The sequence below is a fragment of the Chiloscyllium punctatum genome, unplaced genomic scaffold (genome assembly GCF_047496795.1).
Source record: "Chiloscyllium punctatum isolate Juve2018m unplaced genomic scaffold, sChiPun1.3 scaffold_623, whole genome shotgun sequence".
In the NCBI taxonomy this organism is placed as follows: Eukaryota; Metazoa; Chordata; class Chondrichthyes; order Orectolobiformes; family Hemiscylliidae; genus Chiloscyllium; species Chiloscyllium punctatum.
The window spans coordinates 68,196-87,500 of NW_027310357.1; the positions used below are offsets into that span (position 1 = coordinate 68,196).

General features: G+C 55.5%; 1 protein-coding gene across 1 annotated transcript in view; it reads left to right on the forward strand.

The window, feature by feature from the left end:
• Positions 1-19,305, forward strand: part of LOC140473491 (uncharacterized) — a gene marked incomplete at its 3' end in the record, with an annotated part of 90,153 nt that overhangs the window by 65,693 nt on the left and 5,155 nt on the right. Inside the window, exons 28-36 of the mRNA XM_072567615.1 lie at positions 1,586-1,741; positions 2,020-2,172; positions 6,134-6,292; positions 8,509-8,670; positions 9,439-9,621; positions 12,692-12,850; positions 13,990-14,145; positions 16,419-16,568; positions 17,356-17,508. Coding sequence (XP_072423716.1) covers positions 1,586-1,741; positions 2,020-2,172; positions 6,134-6,292; positions 8,509-8,670; positions 9,439-9,621; positions 12,692-12,850; positions 13,990-14,145; positions 16,419-16,568; positions 17,356-17,508 — 1,431 coding nt within the window. The remainder of the gene's footprint in view (positions 1-1,585; positions 1,742-2,019; positions 2,173-6,133; positions 6,293-8,508; positions 8,671-9,438; positions 9,622-12,691; positions 12,851-13,989; positions 14,146-16,418; positions 16,569-17,355; positions 17,509-19,305) is intronic.

Here is a 19,305-nt window from a genome sequence, read left to right on the forward strand (position 1 = left end):
TAGGGAGGGATTGTGGTGTGACACAGACAGGGATCCTGTTCCCGATCTCTGTCCCTGTGTTAGGGCAGGATTGTGGTGTGACACAGACAGGGATCCTGTTCCCAATCCCTGTCCCTGTGTTAGGGAGGGATTGTGGTGTGACACAGACAGGGATCCTGTTCCCAATCCCTGTCCCTGTGTTAGGGAGGGATTGTGGTGTGACACAGACAGGGATCCTGTTCCCAATCCCTTCCCCTGGATTAGGGAGGGATTATGGTGTGAAACAGACAGGGATCCTGTTCCCGATCTCTGTCCCTAGATTAGGGCGGGATTGTGGTGTGAACGAGTCAGGGATCCTGTTCACGATGCCTATCCCTGGATTAGGGAGGGATTGTGGTGTGACACAGACAGGGATCCTCTTCCCGATCCCTGTCCCTGGGTTAGGGAGGGATTGTGGTGTGACACAGACTGGGATCCTGTTCCCGATCCCTGTCCCTGGGTTAGGGAGGGATTGTGGTGTGAAACAGACAGGGATCCTGTTCCCGATCCCTGTCCCTGGGTTAGGGAGGGATTGTGGTGTGACACAGACAGGGATCCTGTTCCCGATCCCTGTCCCTGGTTTAGGGAGGGATTGTGGTGTTACACAGACAGGGATCCTGCTCCCGATCCCTGTCCCTGGGTTAGGGAGGGATTGTGGTTTGACACAGACAGGGATCCTGTTCCCGATCCCTGTCCCTGGGTTAGGGAGGGATTGTGGTGTTACACAGACAGGGATCCTGTTCCCGATCCCTGTCCCTGGGTTAGGGAGGGATTGTGGTTTGACACAGACAGGGATCCTGTTCCCGATCCCTGTCCCTGGGTTAGGGAGGGATTGTGGTGTGACACAGACAGGGATCCTGTTCCCGATCCCTGTCCCTGGGTTAGGGAGGGATTGTGGTGTGACACAGACAGGGATCCTGTTCCCGATCCCTGTCCCTGGGTTAGGGAGGGATTGTGGTGTGACACAGACAGGGATCCTGTTCCCGATCCCTGTCCCTGGGTTAGGGAGGGATTGTGGTGTGACACAGACAGGGATCCTGTTCCCGATCCCTGTCCCTGGGTTAGGGAGGGATTGTGGTGTGACACAGACAGGCATCCTGTTCCCGATCCCTGTCCCTGTGTTAGGGAGGGATTGTGGTGTGACACAGACAGGGATCCTGTTCCCGATCCCTGTCCCTGGGTTAGGGAGGGATTGTTGTGCAAACCACACAGTATCCTACTCTCCAGGAATATGAGTACACCCTGTTTGGATGTTGTGGTCTGTCTGATGCCTCTGTTCCATCACAGTTAAGTCGTCTGTCTCTCCTCAGCCCGTTCTCTGTTCCCACTGTAGGCCACGAGAGAGGAATTGTGTGTGAGCTGTCTGGAATACTGCGGCAGATCATGGAGTAGTGTTGTGAAGGCTGAGTTGTCCCACCCTCTCTCCAATTCCCAGCTTCCTTCACAAGGCACTGGGCTCCATTCTGTCAGTGAGATGGGAGAGTGGGGTGTTTATCTGTTAATTCCACAGTCACAAGTGATTTGTTGTCTGATTCTGTCCCCCATCTCCCTGTGTTTGTCTTCACAGAGAACGGAACCTGTCCCATTGCAAGGAGGCTGACGATGTTGTGCAACACGACCCTGGGAAAAGACTGCAAGAACGACACGCAATGCGACGTGTGGCAGAGGTGCTGCCTGGCCAAGGGCTGCGGTGGGAAATGTGTCCCAACATTCATCAGTAAATGTGAGTATCCATCACCGCGGTGCCTCCCACAGGTTTGTGTGATAATCCCGAATGTGCTGAAGAGGACCAATGTGAGCAGTGTAGAGTCAGCTTTACACTGTACCTATGAGCATGGTGTCTCTGTCCTGGTAGTGTTTGATGAGTCGGTGCTGTAGAGGAACCATGACTCTGTATCTAATACCACTGTCCGTGTCGTGGGAGTGTTTGATAGAGGACAATGGAAACATTACACTGTATGTAAACAAATTGACCAAGTGAAACCTCATTCTCTCCTTCAGTTTTGCGAAAGAAATGCCCAGAACATTCCCGTGTGTCTTTTCTCTGCAAGAAAAACAGGGCTCGATCTTGTGAGGATGATGATGATTGTCCTTCCTATGAACAGTGCTGCGAGATTGGATGTGGCAAGAAATGTGTCTCCTCATTCAGGCAAGGTAAGGATTAGGGTCTGACAGAGTGTCAGCAGGGGAATGGTCTGGGGCAAGATAGTTCAGCACAACGGAGACGGCAGGGTACAGACTGAGAGAGTCCCGAGACTGCAGGGAGCAGAGTGAGAGAGTCCCGAGACTGCGGGGAGCAGACTGAGAGAGTCCCGAGACTGCAGGGAGCAGACTGAGAGAGTCCCGAGACTGCAGGGAGCAGACTGAGAGAGTCCCGAGACTGCAGGGAGCAGAGTGAGAGAGTCCCGAGACTACAGGGAGCAGAGTGAGAGAGTCCCGAGACTGCAGGGAGCAGAGTGAGAGAGTCCCGAGACTGCAGGGAGCAGAGTGAGAGAGTCCCGAGACTGCAGGGATCAGACTGAGAGAGTCCCGAGACTACAGGGAGCAGACTGAGAGAGTCCCGAGTCTGCAGGGAGCAGACTGAGAGAGTCCCGAGACTACAGGGAGCAGAGTGAGAGAGTCCCGAGACTGCAGGGATCAGACTGAGAGAGTCCCGAGACTGCAGGGAGCAGAGTGAGAGAGTCCCGAGACTGCAGGGAGCAGAGTGAGAGAGTCCCGAGACTGCGGGGAGCAGAGTGAGAGAGTCCCGAGACTGCAGGGAGCAGAGTGAGAGAGTCCCGAGACTGCAGGGAGCAGACTGAGAGAGTCCCGAGACTGCAGGGAGCAGAGTGAGAGAGTCCCGAGACTGCAGGGAGCAGACTGAGAGAGTCCCGAGACTGCGGGGAGCAGAGTGAGAGAGTCCCGAGACTGCAGGGAGCAGAGTGAGAGAGTCCCGAGACTGCAGGGAGCAGAGTGAGAGAGTCCCGAGACTGTGGGGAGCAGAGTGAGAGAGTCCCGAGACTGCAGGGAGCAGACTGAGAGAGTCCCGAGACTGCAGGGAGCAGACTGAGAGAGTCCCGAGACTGTGGGGAGCAGAGTGAGAGAGTCCCGAGACTGCAGGGAGCAGACTGAGAGAGTCCCGAGACTACAGGGAGCAGAGTGAGAGAGTCCCGAGACTGCAGAGACCAGAGTGAGAGAGTCCCGAGACTGCAGGGAGCAGACTGAGAGAGTCCCGAGACTGTGGGGAGCAGAGTGAGAGAGTCCCGAGACTGTGGGGAGCAGAGTGAGAGAGTCCCGAGACTGCAGGGAGCAGAGTGAGAGAGTCCCGAGACTGCAGAGACCAGAGTGAGAGAGTCCCGAGACTGCAGGGAGCAGAGTGAGAGAGTCCCGAGACTGTGGGGAGCAGACTGAGAGAGTCCTGAGACTGCAGGGAGCAGAGTGAGAGAGTCCCGAGACTGTGGGGAGCAGAGTGAGAGAGTCCCGAGACTGCAGGGAGCAGAGTGAGAGAGTCCCGAGACTGCAGGGAGCAGACTGAGAGAGTCCCGAGACTGCGGGGAGCAGAGTGAGAGAGTCCCGAGACTGCAGGGAGCAGAGTGAGAGAGTCCCGAGACTGCAGGGAGCAGAGTGAGAGAGTCCCGAGACTACAGGGAGCAGAGTGAGAGAGTCCCGAGACTGCAGGGAGCAGAGTGAGAGAGTCCCGAGACTGCAGGGAGCAGACAGAGAGAGAGTCCCGAGACTGCAGGGAGCAGAGTGAGAGAGTCCCGAGACTGTGGGGAGCAGAGTGAGAGAGTCCCGAGACTGCAGGGAGCAGAGTGAGAGAGTCCCGAGACTACAGGGAGCAGAGTGAGAGAGTCCCGAGACTGCGGGGAGCAGAGTGAGAGAGTCCCGAGACTGCAGGGAGCAGAGTGAGAGAGTCCCGAGACTGCAGGGAGCAGAGTGAGAGAGTCCCGAGACTGCAGGGAGCAGAGTGAGAGAGTCCCGAGACTGCAGGGACCAGAGTGAGAGAGTCCCGAGACTGCAGGGAGCAGAGTGAGAGAGTCCCGAGACTGCAGGGAGCAGAGTGAGAGAATCCCGAGACTGTGGGGAGCAGAGTGAGAGAGTCCCGAGACTGCAGGGAGCAGAGTGAGAGAGTCCCGAGACTACAGGGAGCAGAGTGAGAGAGTCCCGAGACTGCGGGGAGCAGAGTGAGAGAGTCCCGAGACTGTGGGGAGCAGACTGAGAGAGTCCCGAGACTGCAGGGAGCAGAGTGAGAGAGTCCCGAGACTGCAGGGAGCAGAGTGAGAGAGTCCCGAGACTGCAGGGAGCAGAGTGAGAGAGTCCCGAGACTGCAGGGAGCAGACTGAGAGAGTCCCGAGACTGCAGGGAGCAGACTGAGAGAGTCCTGAGACTGCAGGGAGCAGAGTGAGAGAGTCCCGAGACTGCAGGGAGCAGAGTGAGAGAGTCCCGAGACTGTGGGGAGCAGACTGAGAGAGTCCCGAGACTGCAGGGAGCAGACTGAGAGAGTCCCGAGACTGCAGGGATCAGACTGAGAGAGTCCCGAGACTGCAGGGAGCAGAGTGAGAGAGTCCCGAGACTGCAGGGAGCAGACTGAGAGAGTCCCGAGACTGCGGGGAGCAGAGTGAGAGAGTCCCGAGACTGCAGGGATCAGACTGAGAGAGTCCCGAGACTGCAGGGAGCAGAGTGAGAGAGTCCCGAGACTGCAGGGAGCAGAGTGAGAGAGTCCCGAGACTGTGGGGAGCAGAGTGAGAGAGTCCCGAGACTGTGGGGATCAGACTGAGAGAGTCCCGAGACTGCAGGGAGCAGAGTGAGAGAGTCCCGAGACTGCAGGGAGCAGAGTGAGAGAGTCCCGAGACTGCAGGGAGCAGAGTGAGGGAGTCCCGAGACTACAGGGAGCAGAGTGAGAGAGTCCCGAGACTGCAGGGAGCAGACAGAGAGAGAGTCCCAAGACTGCAGGGAGCAGACTGAGAGAGTCCCGAGACTGCAGGGACCAGAGTGAGAGAGTCCCGAGACTGCAGGGAGCAGAGTGAGAGAGTCCCGAGACTGCAGGGAGCAGACTGAGAGAGTCCCGAGACTGCAGGGAGCAGAGTGAGAGAGTCCCGAGACTGCAGGGTACAGACTGAGAGAGTCCCGAGACTGCAGGGAGCAGAGTGAGAGAGTCCCGAGACTGCAGGGAGCAGACTGAGAGAGTCCCGAGACTGCAGGGAGCAGAATGAGAGAGTCCCGAGACTGCAGGGAGCAGAGTGAGAGAGTCCCGAGACTGCAGGGAGCAGAGTGAGAGAGTCCCGAGACTGCGGGGAGCAGAGTGAGAGAGTCCCGAGACTGCAGGGAGCAGAGTGAGAGAGTCCCGAGACTGCAGGGAGCAGAGTGAGAGAGTCCCGAGACTGCAGGGAGCAGACTGAGAGAGTCCCGAGACTGCAGGGAGCAGAGTGAGAGAGTCCCGAGACTGCAGGGAGCAGAGTGAGAGAGTCCCGAGACTGCAGGGAGTAGAGTGAGAGAGTCCCGAGACTGCAGGGAGCAGACTGAGAGAGTCCCGAGACTGCAGGGAGCAGACAGAGAGAGTCCCGAGACTGTATGGAGCAGACTGAGAGAGTCCTGAGACTGCAGGGAGCAGACTGAGAGAGACCCGAGACTGCAGGGAGCAGAGTGAGAGAGTCCCGAGACTGCAGGGAGCAGAGTGAGAGAGTCCCGAGACTGTGGGGAGCAGAGTGAGAGAGTCCCGAGACTGTGGGGAGCAGAGTGAGAGAGTCCCGAGACTGTGGGGAGCAGAGTGAGAGAGTCCCGAGACTGCATGGAGCAGAGTGAGAGAGTCCCGAGACTGCAGGGAGCAGAGTGAGAGAGTCCCGAGACTGTGGGGATCAGAGTGAGAGAGTCCCGAGACTGCCGGGGGCAGAGTGAGAGAGTCCCGAGACTGCAGGGAGCAGAGTGAGAGAGTCCCAAGACTACAGGGAGCAGAGTGAGAGAGTCCCGAAACTGCAGGGATTAGACTGTGGTCGACCCCAGTCTGTACATTGTTCCAATTCTTTTTCCCGGACCGTTGCACTCCTGAAAACAGCAAATATATCCCTGATGTGGAATCCCTGTCGGTCTCCCCTCTCGTGTGTAAGTCGAGTCTTATATCGGAATGTTGTGTTTCCAGGTGAGAGACCCGGAGAGTGCTCAAGCCCAAGTCAACTGAGCTATGTGTGTAACACAACTCTGGGCAGGGAATGTAGAAATGAGAGCGACTGTGGCAGATGGGGCACGTGCTGCATGACCCCGTGTGGGTACAGATGTGTCCTCAGGCATTTCAGAAATGGTGAGTTCTTCTTGTCTGAGCTTCACTCACTGTTCATCTGGTGTTCCTGAATGGATGTGGTGTGGGACAGGACAGAGCAATGTTTCAATGTGTATCTCACCATGTGCTGTCCCTGTCCTTGGGGAGTCTGATGGGGGTGAGTTAGAGGCAGCGTTACTCTGTGTCTAACCCCATGCTGTCCCTATCCTGGGAGTGTTTAATGGGGACAATGTTGAGGGTTCTTTACTCTGTGTCTAACCCCCTGCTGTCCCGGTCCCTGGGAGTGTTTAATGGGGACAATGTAAAGGGTTCTTTACTCTGTGTCTAACCCCGTGCTGTCCCTGTCCTGGGAATGTTTAATGGGGACAATGTAGAGGGTTCTTTACTCTGTATCTAACCCCATGCTGTCCCTATCCTGGGAGTGTTTAATGGGGACAATGTTGAGGGTTCTTTACTCTGTGTCTAACCCCGTGGTGTCCCTTTCCTGGGAGTGTTTAATGGGGACGATGTAGAGGGTTCTTTACTCTGTGTCTAAACCCGTAGTGTTCCTTTCCTGGGAGTGTTTAATGGGGACAATGAAGAGGGTTCTTTACTCTGTGTCTAACCCCGTGGTGTCCCTGTCCTGGGAGTGTTTAATGGGGACAATGTAGAGGGTTCTTTACTTTGTGTCTAACCCCATGGTGTTCCTGTCCTGGGAGTGTTTAATGGGGACAATGTAGAAGGTTCTTTACTCTGTGTCTAACCCCATGGTGTCCCTGTCCTGGGAGTGTTTAGCGCGGAGAGTGCAAAGTGAACTTTACTCTGTATCTGACCCCATGCTGTCCGTGAACTGCGGTTCTTCGATGTGGGACAGTGTGGAGGAAACTGTCCTTTGTACCTAACCCCGTGGTGTCCCTGTCCTGGGAGTGTTTAATGGGGACAATGTAGAGGGTTCTTTACTCTGTGTCTAACCCCATGGTGTCCCTGTCCTGGGAGTGTTTAATGGGGACAGTGTAGAGGGTTCTTTACTCTGTGTCTAACCCCGTGGTGTCCCTGTCCTGGGAGTGTTTAATGGGGACAATGTAGAGGGTTCTTTACTCTGTGTCTAACCCCATGGTGTCCCTGTCCTGGGAGTGTTTAATGGGGACAATGTAGAGGGTTCTTTACTCTGTGTCTAACCCCATGGTGTCCGTGTCCTGGGAGTGTTTAATGGGGACAATGTAGAGGGTTCTTTACTCTGTGTCTAACCCCGTGGTGTCCCTGTCCTGGGAGTGTTTAATGGGGACAATGTAGAGGGTTCTTCACTCTGTGTCTAACCCCGTGCTGTCCCTGTCCCTGCGAGTGTTTAATGGGGACAATGTAGAGGGTTCTTTTCTCTGTGTCTAACCCGTGCCGTCCCTGTCCTGGGAGTGTTTAATGGGGACAATGTAGAGGATTCTTTACTCTGTGTCTAACCCCGTGCTGTCCCTGTCCCTGGGAGTGTTTAATGGGGACAATGTCGAGGGTTCTTTACTCTGTGTCTAATCCCGTGCTGTCCCTGTCCTGGGAATGTTTAATGGGGACAGTGTAGAGGGTTCTTTACTCTGTATCTAACCCCGTGGTGTCCCGGTCCCTGGGAGTGTTTAATGGGGACAATGTAGAGGGTTCTTTACTCTGTGTCTAATCCCGTAATGTCCCTTTCCTGGGACTGTTTAATGGGGACAATGTAGAGGGTTCTTTACTCTGTGTCTAACCCCGTGGTGTCCCTGTCCTGGGAGTGTTTAATGGGGACAATGTAGAGGGTTCTTTACTCTGTGTCTAACCCCGTGCTGTCCCTGTCCTGGGAGTGTTTAATGGGGACAATGTGGAGGGTTCTTTACTCTGTGTCTAACCCCGTGGTGTCCCTGTCCTGGGAGTGTTTAATGGGGACAATGTAGAGGGTTCTTTACTCTGTATCTGACCCCGTGCTGTCCCGGTCCCTGGGAGTGTTTAATGGGGACAATGTAGAGGGTTCTTTACTCTGTATCTAACCCCGTGCTGTCCCGGTCCCTGGGAGTGTTTAATGGGGACAATGTAGAGGGTTCTTTACTCTGTGTCTAACCCCGTGGTGTCCCTGTCCTGGGAGTGTTTAATGGGGACAATGTAGAGGGTTCTTTACTCTGTGTCTAACCCCCTGCTGTCCCGGTCCCTGGGAATGTTTAATGGGGACAGTGCAGAGGGTTCTTTACTCTGTATCTAACCCTGTGCGGTTCTGTCTCTCTCTTTTCTCCCAATGGAAGATGACGGGCTGTGCCCTCGCCCAGACCATCTTGCCCGTGTGTGTAACTCCACTTTTGGGAAGGTGTGTGAGTCGGACCAAGATTGTGCTGGATCTCAAAGGTGCTGTGATGCTGGGTGTCAGAAACGTTGTGTCCTGTCGTTCTACAGAAAGTCTTATGGAGGTAGTTCCTGGTCCAAAAGGAATGGCTGCTTAACCTGTCTGTATGAGGCAGAACTGTGACCTTTGCTTCTTTATATCTCACTTTGTGTCTGTGGTGTATTTCCCTTTGCCTCTCTTTGTGCATTCCTGCAGCACACCTCTCTCTCTCTCTCTCTCTGTGTGACGTCATTTCATCTCCATCCTTTGCACGTCTGTCTGTTTCTCTCTCTCCCTCTTTGTCTGTCTGTCTCTCTGTGTCTCTCTGTCTTTCCCTCTCTCTCTGTCTCTCTCCCTCTCTCTGTCTGTATGTCTCTCTCTCTCTCTCTATGTCTGTCATTGTCACATTCCACTCTTTCTCCATCGTGTCTCTCCATCAGTCCATCTGTGTTGCTATCTCTCCTCTCTGTCTCTCTCCCTGTCCTTCTTTCACCTCTCGTTCTGTCTGTCTCTTGCATGTTCATCTGTGTCTCTCTTTCTGTCTTTGTCGCTTTCGACTCCCTCTCTTTCTTGGTCACGTCTCTCCCTCTGTCACTTGCTCTCTGTGTTACTATCTCTCCTGTCTCTCTCTCGCCCTCTCTCTGTGTCTCCTCTTGTTCAGTCTGCCTCTTGCACGTTCCTCTGTCTCTCTCTGTCTTTGTCACATTTCCCTCCCTGTTCCTCTCAGTTCTTGATCTCCCTCTCATTCTCCCCCGTCCCTCTCTCACCCACCCTCTCAATCTCTCTGTCTCTGTCTCTCACACACCCACACCTCTCCTGATCTCTCCTATAAGTGGAACTGTTACACTTGCAGACTCTGGGAAATCTGGAGAATGTCCTAAGCCGTCCTGCCTGGAACGTGTCTGCAGGATGAATCACAGCGTCTCGTGTGAAGATGATGACGATTGTGGCAAGTGGACGTCATGTTGTGAGACACCGTGCGGTAGACGCTGTGTCAATCCCTTCATGGGGCAGAGCAGGAGTTTGTCAGTCTCAGGTAACTGCATATGGTTGGTTAGTCCCTCCAAGATCCAGCTAAATCCCAGCAGAGGGTCATGTAATCACACTGCCGCCAGCAGGCTGTGTATGGGGAACACCCTGGTCCCAGCAGGATGAGTGTGGGGAGCACTCTGCTCCCAGCAGGCTGAGTATGGGGAACACCCTAGTCCCAGCAGGATGAGTGTGGGGAGCACTCTGCTCCCAGCAGGGTGAGTGTGGGGAATATCCTGGTCCCAGCAGGCTGAGTGTGGGGAGCACTCTGCTCCCAGTAGGCTGAGTGTGGGGAACACCCTGGTCCCAACAGGCTGAGTGTGGGGAATATCCTGGTCCCAGCAGGCTGAGTGTGGGGAGCACCCTGGTCCCAGCAGGCTGAGTGTGGGGAACACCCTGGTCCCAGCAGGCTGAGTTTGGGGGATATCCTGGTCCCAGCAGGCTGAGTGTGGGGGATATCCTGGTCCCAGCAGGCTGATTGTGGAGAGCACGCTGCTCCCAGCAGGCTGAGTGTGGGGAATATTCTGGTCCCAGCAGGCTGAGTGTGGGGATTATCCTGGTCCCAGCAGGCTGAGTGTGGGGAGCACTCTGCTCCCAGCTGTCTGAGTGTGGGGAATACCCTGGTCCCAGCAGGCTAAGTGTGGGGAATATCCTGGTCCCAGCAGGCTGAGTGTGGGGGATATCCTAGTCCCAGCAGGCTGATTGTGGAGAGCACTCTGCTCCCAGCAGGCTGAGTGTGGGGAATATCCTGGTCCCAGCCGGCTGATTGTGGAGAACACTCTGCTCCCAGCCGGCTGAGTGTGGGGGATATCCTAGTCCCAGCAGGCTAGGTGTGGGGAACACCCTGGTCCCAGCAGGCTGAGTGTGTGGAGCACCCTGGTCCCAGCAGGGTGAGTGTGTGGAGCACCCTGGTCCCAGCAGGCTGATTGTGGAGTGCACTCTGCTCCCATCAGGCTGAGTGTGGGCAATATCCTGGTTCCAGCAGGCTGAGTGTGGGGAACACCCTGGTCCCAGTAGGCTGAGTGTGGGGAATATCCTGGTCCCAGCAGGCTGAGTGTGTGGGATATCCTGGTCCCAGCAGGCTGAGTGTGGGGAACACCCTGGTCCCAGCAGGCTGAGTGTGGGGAATATCCTGGTCCCAGCAGGCTGAGTGTGTGGAACACCCTTGTCCCAGCAGGCTGAGTGTGGGGAATACCCTGGTCTCAGCAGGCTGAGTGTGGGGAGCACTTTGTTCCCTATCAGGCTGAGTGTGCGGAACACCCTGGTCCCAGCAGGCTGAGTGTGGGGAACACCCTGGTCCCAGCAGGCTGAGTGTGGGGGATATCCTGGTCCCAGCAGGCTGAGTGTGGGGAGCACTTTGTTCCCTAGCAGGCTGAGTATGGGGAACACCCTGGTCCCAGCAGGCTGTGTGTGGGGAGCACTCTGGTCCCAGCAGGCTGAGTGTGGGGAATACACTGGTCCCAGCAGGCTGAGTGTGGGGAACACCCTGGTCCCAGCAGGCTGAGTGTGGGGAGCACTCTGCTCCCAGCAGGCTGATTGTGGGGAATACCCTGTTCCTAGCAGGCTGATGGTCAGGAATATCCTGCTCCCAGCAGGCTGAGTATGGGGAATATCCTGCTCCCAGCAGGCTGAGTGTGGGGAATATCCTGCTCCCAGCAGGCTCTGTGTGGAAAAAACCCACTCCCAACAGGCTGAGTGTGGGGAACACCCTGGTCCCAGCAGGCTAAGTGTGGGGAATACCCTGGTCCTAGCAGGCTGAGTGTGGGGAACACCCTGGTCCCAGCAGGCTGAGTGTGGGGAGCACTCTGCTCCCAGTAGGCTGAGGTAAAAACTGGATGAGTGGTGCTGGAAGAGCACAGCAGTTCAGGCAGCATCCAACGAGCAGCGAAATCAACCTTTCGGGCAGCAGGCTGAGTGTGGGGGATATCCTGGTCCCAGCAGGCTAGGTGTGGGGAGCACGCTGCTCCCAGCAGGCTGAGTGTGGGGAACACCCTGGTCCCAGCACGCTGAGTGTGGGGAACACCCTGTTCCTAGCAGGCTGATGGTCAGGAATATCCTGTTCCCAGCAGGCTGAGTATGGGGAATATCCTGCTCCCAGCAGGCTAAGTGTGGAGGAAACCCACTCCCAGCAGGCTGAGAGTGTGGAATACCCTGTTCTCAACAGCCTGAGTGTGTGGAACAACCTGTTCCCAGCAGCCTGAGTGTGGGGAACACCCTGTCTCCAGCAGGCTGAGTATTGGTGAGCAGCCTGTTCCCAGCAGGTTTTTTGTCTGGAATATCCTGTTCCCAGCAGGCTGAGTGTGGGGAATATCCTGTTCCCAGCAGGCTGAGTGTGGGGAATATCCTGTTCCCAGCACGCTGGGTGTAGGGAACACCCTGCTCCCAGCAGGCTGATTGTAGGGAGCACTTTACTCCCAGCAGGCTGACTGTGGGGAACATCCTGCTCCCAGCAAGCTGCATGTGGGGAATATCTTGTTCCCAGCAGGCTGTGTATGGGGAATATCCTGTTCCCAGCAGGCTGAGTGTGGGGAATATCCTGTTCCCAGCACGCTGGGTGTAGGGAACACCCTGCTCCCAGCAGGCTGGGTATAGGGAATATCATGTTCCCAGCATGCTGGGTATAGGGAATATCCTGTTCCCAGCACGCTGGGTGTAGGGAACACCCTGCTCCTAGCAGGCTGGGTATAGGGAATATCCTGTTCCCAGCATGCTGGGTGTAGGGAATATCCTGTTCCCAGCACGCTGGGTGTAGGGAACACCCTGCTCCCAGCAGGCTGGGTATAGGGAATATCCTGTTCCCAGCAGGCTGAGTGTGGGGAATATCCTGTTCCCAGCACGCTGGGTGTAGTGAACACCCTGCTCCCAGCAGGCTGGGTATAGGGAATATCCTGTTCCCAGCATGCTGTGTGTGGGGATACCTTTTCCCAGCAAGTTGAGTGTTGGGAATATCCTTTTCCCAGCAGGCTGAGTGTGGTGAACTGATGTCCTTGATGAGGCCTTCCTCTGTGTCTGAGCCGTGTCTATCTCTCTCCCTTTCCCTGTCCCTCCTTCCCTCCCTCACTCTCTCTGTGTGACAGATCGGACATCTGGAATGTGTCCTTCTCCTGCTCGCCTCTCTGCTGTGTGTAACCTGAAATACGGCGAGGTGTGTGAGGAGGATGATGACTGCTACGCATGGCAGATGTGCTGCAACACCAGCTGTGGGCAACGCTGTGTCCATCCCTACCGCAGCAGGGGTAAGTAACCCCGTTTACTTAGCACCACTCTACCGTCTCCCTCCCCACCCACAACCTCCACCCCAGAGCATGTTCATCAGGGATCGGGAGACACAGAAAGTCACTGTGTTTGTGTTGCTATTTCTGCGTATGTGTGAATGTGTGTCTCTCGCTCTCTCCCTCGCTCTCTGTCTTTCCCTCTGTCAATGGACGTCTCTGCGATATTGGGCAGACATGATCAGTTCTTGGAACTCTGTCTCTCTTGTCAGTTTGTGTCTGTCTCTTTCTTTCTTTCTCTCTCACAGCTTCTTTCGTCCCATCACATCTCTCACTCTCCCTTTCTTTCCCGTTCAGTTTCTCTTTGTCTCCCTCCATCTGTCTCTCTCCATCTCTGTCCCTCTGTCTCTCCCTTTCTCTGTCTCTCTCTCTCTCTCTCTCCTCTCTCTCTCTTACTCTGTGTGTGTGTCTCTCTCTGTCTGCATCTCCCCAACTCTGTCCCTCAGTTTCTCCCTCTCTCTGCCTCTGTCTCCCTCCCTCCCTCTCTCTCTATCTCTCCCTGTCACTGTGTTTTGCTCTTTCTGTCTGTCTCTCTTTCTGTCTCTCCCTGTCTGTTTCTTTCTCTCTGTCTGTTCCTCTGTCTGGCTGTTTGTCTCTCTTTCCTTTCCTCTCTCTTTCCATCTCTATATCTATGTTTGTCTATTTCTCTCTTTTTCTCTGCCTCTGTCTTCCTCTGTCCCCCGCCTCTCTTTCTGTCTCTGTCTGTCTCTCCTGCTCCCTTTTTCCTGTTTCTCTTTCTCTCTGTCTCTGTCTCCAACCTCCTATCTCTCTCTTGCTCTCTCTCTCTCTCTCTCTCTCTCTCTCGTGACCACCTCCCTCCACCCGGCTTTGTCTCTGACTCTCTATCCCTGTGTCTGTCTGTCTCTCTCACTGTCTCTATTTCTTTCTCTCTCTCTGTCTCTCTCTCCCTGCTTGTCTTTTGCTCTCTCCCCCTCATTCTGTCTCTATTTCTTTCTCTCCCTCTCTCTCTCTCTCTCTGTCTCTCTCTCTCTGTCTCTCTCTCTATCACCCCGCCCTTGAGCTCGGGGCGAAGTCAGTGAATGATAGTTCAAGCAGCAGCAGCAGCAGTTTCTGAAGCTAAGATGGAGCCTCTGTCTCTGTAGGGAGCGAACAAAGGTGTCCCTCACCTTCCAGACTGAGCCACGTCTGTTCCATGAGTTTCCACACTCAGTGCAATGAGGACAACGACTGTGAGGGCTGGCAAACCTGCTGCAATACCACCTGTGGGAATAGATGTGTCTTCAAGTTCCTGTCCAGACGTAAGGCACCACTCCTGTTAAGCTCTGTGTATCATCCCACTGGCTACAGGTATCGAGCCGGGAGGGTTTGTTGGTGGGAGAGTGTGGAGGGAGCTGCACCCTGTATCTAACGTCATGGTGTCCCTGTCCCTGGGAATGGTGGATGGTGGGACAGTGTGGAGGGAGCTGCACCCTGTATCTAACCCCATGGTGTCCCTGTCCCTGGGAATGGTGGATGGTGGGACAGTGTGGAGGGAGCTGCACCCTGTATCTAACGCCATGGTGTCCCTGTCCCTGGGAATTGTCGATGGTGGGAGAGTGTGGAGGGAGCTGCACCATGTATCTAACCCCATGGTGTCCCTGTCCGTGGGAATGGTGGATGGTGGGACAGTGTGGAGGGAGCTGCACCCTGTATCTAACCCCATGGTGTCCCTGTCCCTGGGAATGGTGGATGGTGGGAGAGTGTGGAGGGAGCTGCACCCTGTATCTAACCCCATGGTGTCCCTGTCCCTGGGAATGGTGGATGGTGGGAGAGTGTGGAGGGAGCTGCACCCTGTATCTAACCCCATGGTGTCCCTGTCCCTGGGAATGGTGGATGGTGGGACAGTGTGGAGGGAGCTGCACCCTGTATCTAACCCCATGGTGTCCCTGTCCCTGGGAATGGTGGATGGTGGGACAGTGTGGAGGGAGCTGCACCCTGTATCTAACCCCATGGTGTCCCTGTCCCTGGGAATGGTCGATGGTGGGAGAGTGTGGAGGGAGCTGCACCCTGTATCTAACCCCATGGTGTCCCTGTCCCTGGGAATGGTGGATGGTGGGACAGTGTGGAGGGAGCTGCACCCTGTATCTAACGTCATGGTGTCCCTATCCCTGGGAATGGTGGATGGTGGGAGAGTGTGGAGGGAGCTGCACCCTGTATCTAACACCATGGTGTCCCTGTCCCTGGGAATGGTGGATGGTGGGACAGTGTGGAGGGAGCTGCACCCTGTATCTAACACCATGGTGTCCCTGTCCCTGTGAATGTTGGATGGTGGGAGAGTGTGGAGGGAGCTGCACCCTGTATCTAACGCCATGGTGTCCCTGTCCCTGGGAATGGTGGATGGTGGGAGAGTGTGGAGGGAGCTGCACCCTGTATCTAACCCCATGGTGTCCCTGTCCCTGGGAATGGTGGATGGTGGGAGAGTGTGGAGGGAGCTGCACCCTGTATCTAACCCCATGGTGTCCCTGTCCCTGGGAATGGTGGATGGTGGGAGAGTGTGGAGGGAGCTGCACCCTGTATCGAACGCCATGGTGTCCCTGTCCCTGGGAATGGTGGATGGTGGGACAGTGTGGAGGGAGCTGCACCCTGTATCTAACCCCATGGTGTCCCTGTCCCTGGGAATGGTGGATGGTGGGAGAGTGTGGAGGGAGCTGCACACTGTATCTAACGTCATGGTGTCCCTGTCCCTGGGAGTGTTTGATCGGGAGGATGGTGTAGAGAGACCTTTACTCTGTATCTAACCCCATGCTGTCCCTGTCCCTGGGAGTGTTTGATCGGGGGGATGGTGTAGAGAGACCTTTACTCTGTATCTAACCCCATGCTGTCCCTGTCCCTGGGAGTGTTTGATCGGGAGGATGGTGTAGAGAGACCTTTACTCTGTATCTAACCCCATGCTGTCACTGTCCCTGGGAGTGTTTGATCGGGGGGATGGTGTAGAGAGACCTTTACTCTGTATCTAACCCCATGCTGTCCCTGTCCCTGGGAGTGTTTGATCGGGGGGATGGTGTAGAGAGACCTTTACTCTGTATCTAACCCCATGCTGTCCCTGTCTCTGGGAGTGTTTGATCAGGGGGATGGTGTAGAGAGACCTTTCCTCTGTATCTAACCCCATGCTGTCCCTGTCTCTGGGAGTGTTTGATCGGGGGGATGGTGTAGAGAGACCTTTACTCTGTATCTAACCCCATGCTGTCCCTGTCCCTGGGAGTGTTTGATCGGGGAATGGTGTAGAGAGACCTTTACACTGTATCTAACCCCATGCTGTCCCTGTCCCTGGGAGTGTTTGATCGGGGGGATGGGGGAGAGAGACCTTTACTCTGTATCTAACCCCATGCTGTCACTGTCCCTGGGAGTGTTTGATCGGGGGGATGGTGTCGAGCTCCCTTTACACTGTATCTAACCCCATGCTGTCCCTGTCCTGTGGGAGTGTTTGATCGGGGGGATGGGGGAGAGAGACCTTTACTCTGTATCTATACCCCATGCTGTCCCTGCCCTGTGGGAGTGTGACCCTCTCCATATGTCCTGATGTTCCTTGCAGCGACCCAGTGCCCTGCCTCCACCCGCTTGGACCCATTCTGTGAGATGAAGTTGGGAGACGTGTGTCAGAATGACACTGACTGCCATGCCTGGTCATCATGCTGCAATGCCACCTGTGGAAAGAGATGTGTACCTCGTTTCCTCATGAGCCGTAAGTGATCAGTGTGTCTCTGTTTGATCAGAGACGATGGTGTGGTGATGACAGTACATGGCAGTGTGGGCAGGGAGCTGGGTGTGTCTGTCTGGGTGTGTGTTTGTGTGTCTGTGAGGGTCAGTGTGTGGGCATGTGTGTGTGTAATAGTGTGTGGGTCAGTGTGTGGATGTGTGTGTGTGTGTCTGTGTGGGACAGTGTGTGTGTGTGTCTGTGTGTATGTGTCTGTGTGTGTGAGTGTGTGGATGTGTATGTCTGTGTGTGTGTGTGTGAGAGTGTGATTGTGTGTGTGTGTGTGTATGTGTCTGTGTGTGTGTGTCTGTGTGTGTGTGTGAGAGTGTGTTTATGTGTGTGTGTGTGAGTTTGTGTGTGTGTGTGAGAGTGTGTGGATGTGTATGTCTGTGTGTGTGTGTGTATGTGTCTGTGTGAGTGTGTGGATGTGTCTGTCTGTGTGTGTGTGTGTGTATGTGTCTGTGTGTGTGTGTCTGTGTGTGTGTGTGAGAGTGTGTTTGTGTGTGTGTGTATGTGTCTGTGTCTGTGTGTGTGTGTCTGTGTGTGTGTGTGTTTGTCCGCGGTTTACGGGGATGTGGGAGGGTGGTATTTGGAGATTCACCTGGAATTGCCTAAATACATGAGGCTTCCTGAATCCCGGGGCTGTGGAGCTGGTCTATCCGTGATGGAAGAGCAGTGGGAGTTCCTCGTTCAGCTCTCGTGTCTCACTCGAGCCGATCCGAGGGAGTTGTGTGTTTCCGTACAACCGTATCCATACTGTCTCTGTGTTGTCCAGGTGATGATATCTGTCCTGCTCCCCACCGCCTGGAGCCCATGTGTGACCTGAAACTCGGAGATCGTTGCAGCGGAGATGAAGACTGTGATGCCTGGCAGAGCTGCTGTGAGAGCAAATGTGGAAATATCTGTATCCCCAGCTTCATGGATGATGGTACGTTGTGGGGGTGGGTGACACTGTGAGGGAGATGTTGTGGAGAGCAACACAGAGAGAGAGAGAGTCAGAGAGAGGAGGGGGCACTGGGAAGGTGGGAGAGAGAGAGAGAGACAGAGAGAGGAGGGGGCACTGGGAAGGTGGGAGAGAGAGAGAGACAGAGAGAGAGGAGGGGGCACTGGGAAGGTGGGAGAGAGAGAGACAGAGAGAGAGACAGAGAGAGGAGGGGGCACTGGGAAGGTGGGAGAGATAGAGAGAGGAGGGGGCACTGGGAAGGTGGGAGAGAGAGAGAGATAGAGAGAGAGAGAGACGAGGGGGCACTGGGAAGGTGGGAGAGAGAGAGACAGAGAGAGGAGGGGGCACTGGGAAGGTGGGAGAGAGAGAGAGAGACAGAGAGAGTAGGGGGCACTGGGAAGGTGGGAGAGAGAGAGAGATAGAGAGAGAGAGAGGAGGGGGCACTTGGAAGGTGGGAGAGAGAGAGACAGAGAGAGGAGGGGGCACTGGGAAGGTGGGAGAGAGAGAGAGAGACAGAGAGAGGAGGGGGCACTGGGAAGGTGGGAGAGAGAGAGAGATAGAGAGAGAGAGAGGAGGGGGCACTGGGAAGGTGGGAGAGAGAGGGAGAGAGAGAGAGAGAGGAGGGGGCACTGGGAAGGTGGGAGAGAGAGAGGAGGGGGCACTGGGAAGGTGGGAGAGAGAGATGAGGGGGCACTGGGAAGATGGGAGAGTGAGAGAGAGACAGAGAGAGGAGGGGGCACTGGGAAGATGGGAGAGAGAGAGAGAGAGGGGCAGGGGCACTGGGAAGGTGGGAGAAATAGAGAGAGACAGAGAGAGGAGGGGGCACTGGGAAGGTGGGAGAGAGAGAGAGACAGAGAGAGAGAGGAGGGGGCACTGGGAAGGTGGGAGAGCGAGACGAGGGGGCACTGGGAAGATGGGAGAGTGAGAGAGAGACAGAGAGAGGAGGGGGCACTGGGAAGATGGGACAGAGAGAGGGAGAGAGAGAGAGAGAGAGCAAAGGGGACAAGGAGAATGGGACAGAGAGAGAGAGAGAGAGAAACAGAGAGAGGAGGGGGCATTGGGAAGATGGGAGAGAGAGAGGGAGAGAGAGAGAGCAAACGGGACCAGGAGAATGGGACACAGAGAGAGAGAGAGAGAGGAGGGGGCACTGGGAAGATGGGAGAGAGAGAGGGGGAGAGAGAGAGAGCAGAGGGCATCAGGAGAATGGGACACAGAGAGAGAGAGAGAGAGAGAGAGAGGAGGGGACACTGGGAAGATGGGAGAGAGAGAGGGAGAGAGAGAGAGCAAACGGGACCAGGAGAATGGGACACAGAGAGAGAGAGAGAGAGGAGGGGGCACTGGGAAGATGGGAGAGAGAGAGGGGGAGAGAGAGAGAGCAGAGGGCATCAGGAGAATGGGACTCAGAGAGAGAGAGAGAGAGAGAGAGAGAGGGCACTGGGAAGATGGGAGAGAGAGAGGGGGAGAGAGAGAGAGCAGAGGGCATCAGGAGAATGGGACACAGAGAGAGAGAGAGAGAGAGGGCACTGGGAAGATGGGAGAGAGAGAGGGGGAGAGAGAGAGAGCAGAGGGCATCAGGAGAATGGGACACAGAGAGAGAGAGAGAGAGCGAGAGAGAGAGAGAGACATGGATATTGTGTGTGTGTGAGCTAGAGAGAGAGAGAGGGACCGGGAGAATGGGAGAGACAAATAAAGAGAGAGAGGGAAAGGTGAGGGAGGAAAGAGATTGAGATAGAAAGAAAGGGAGAGGCGAGGGAAGAATGAGATGGAGTGAGGGGAGGAATG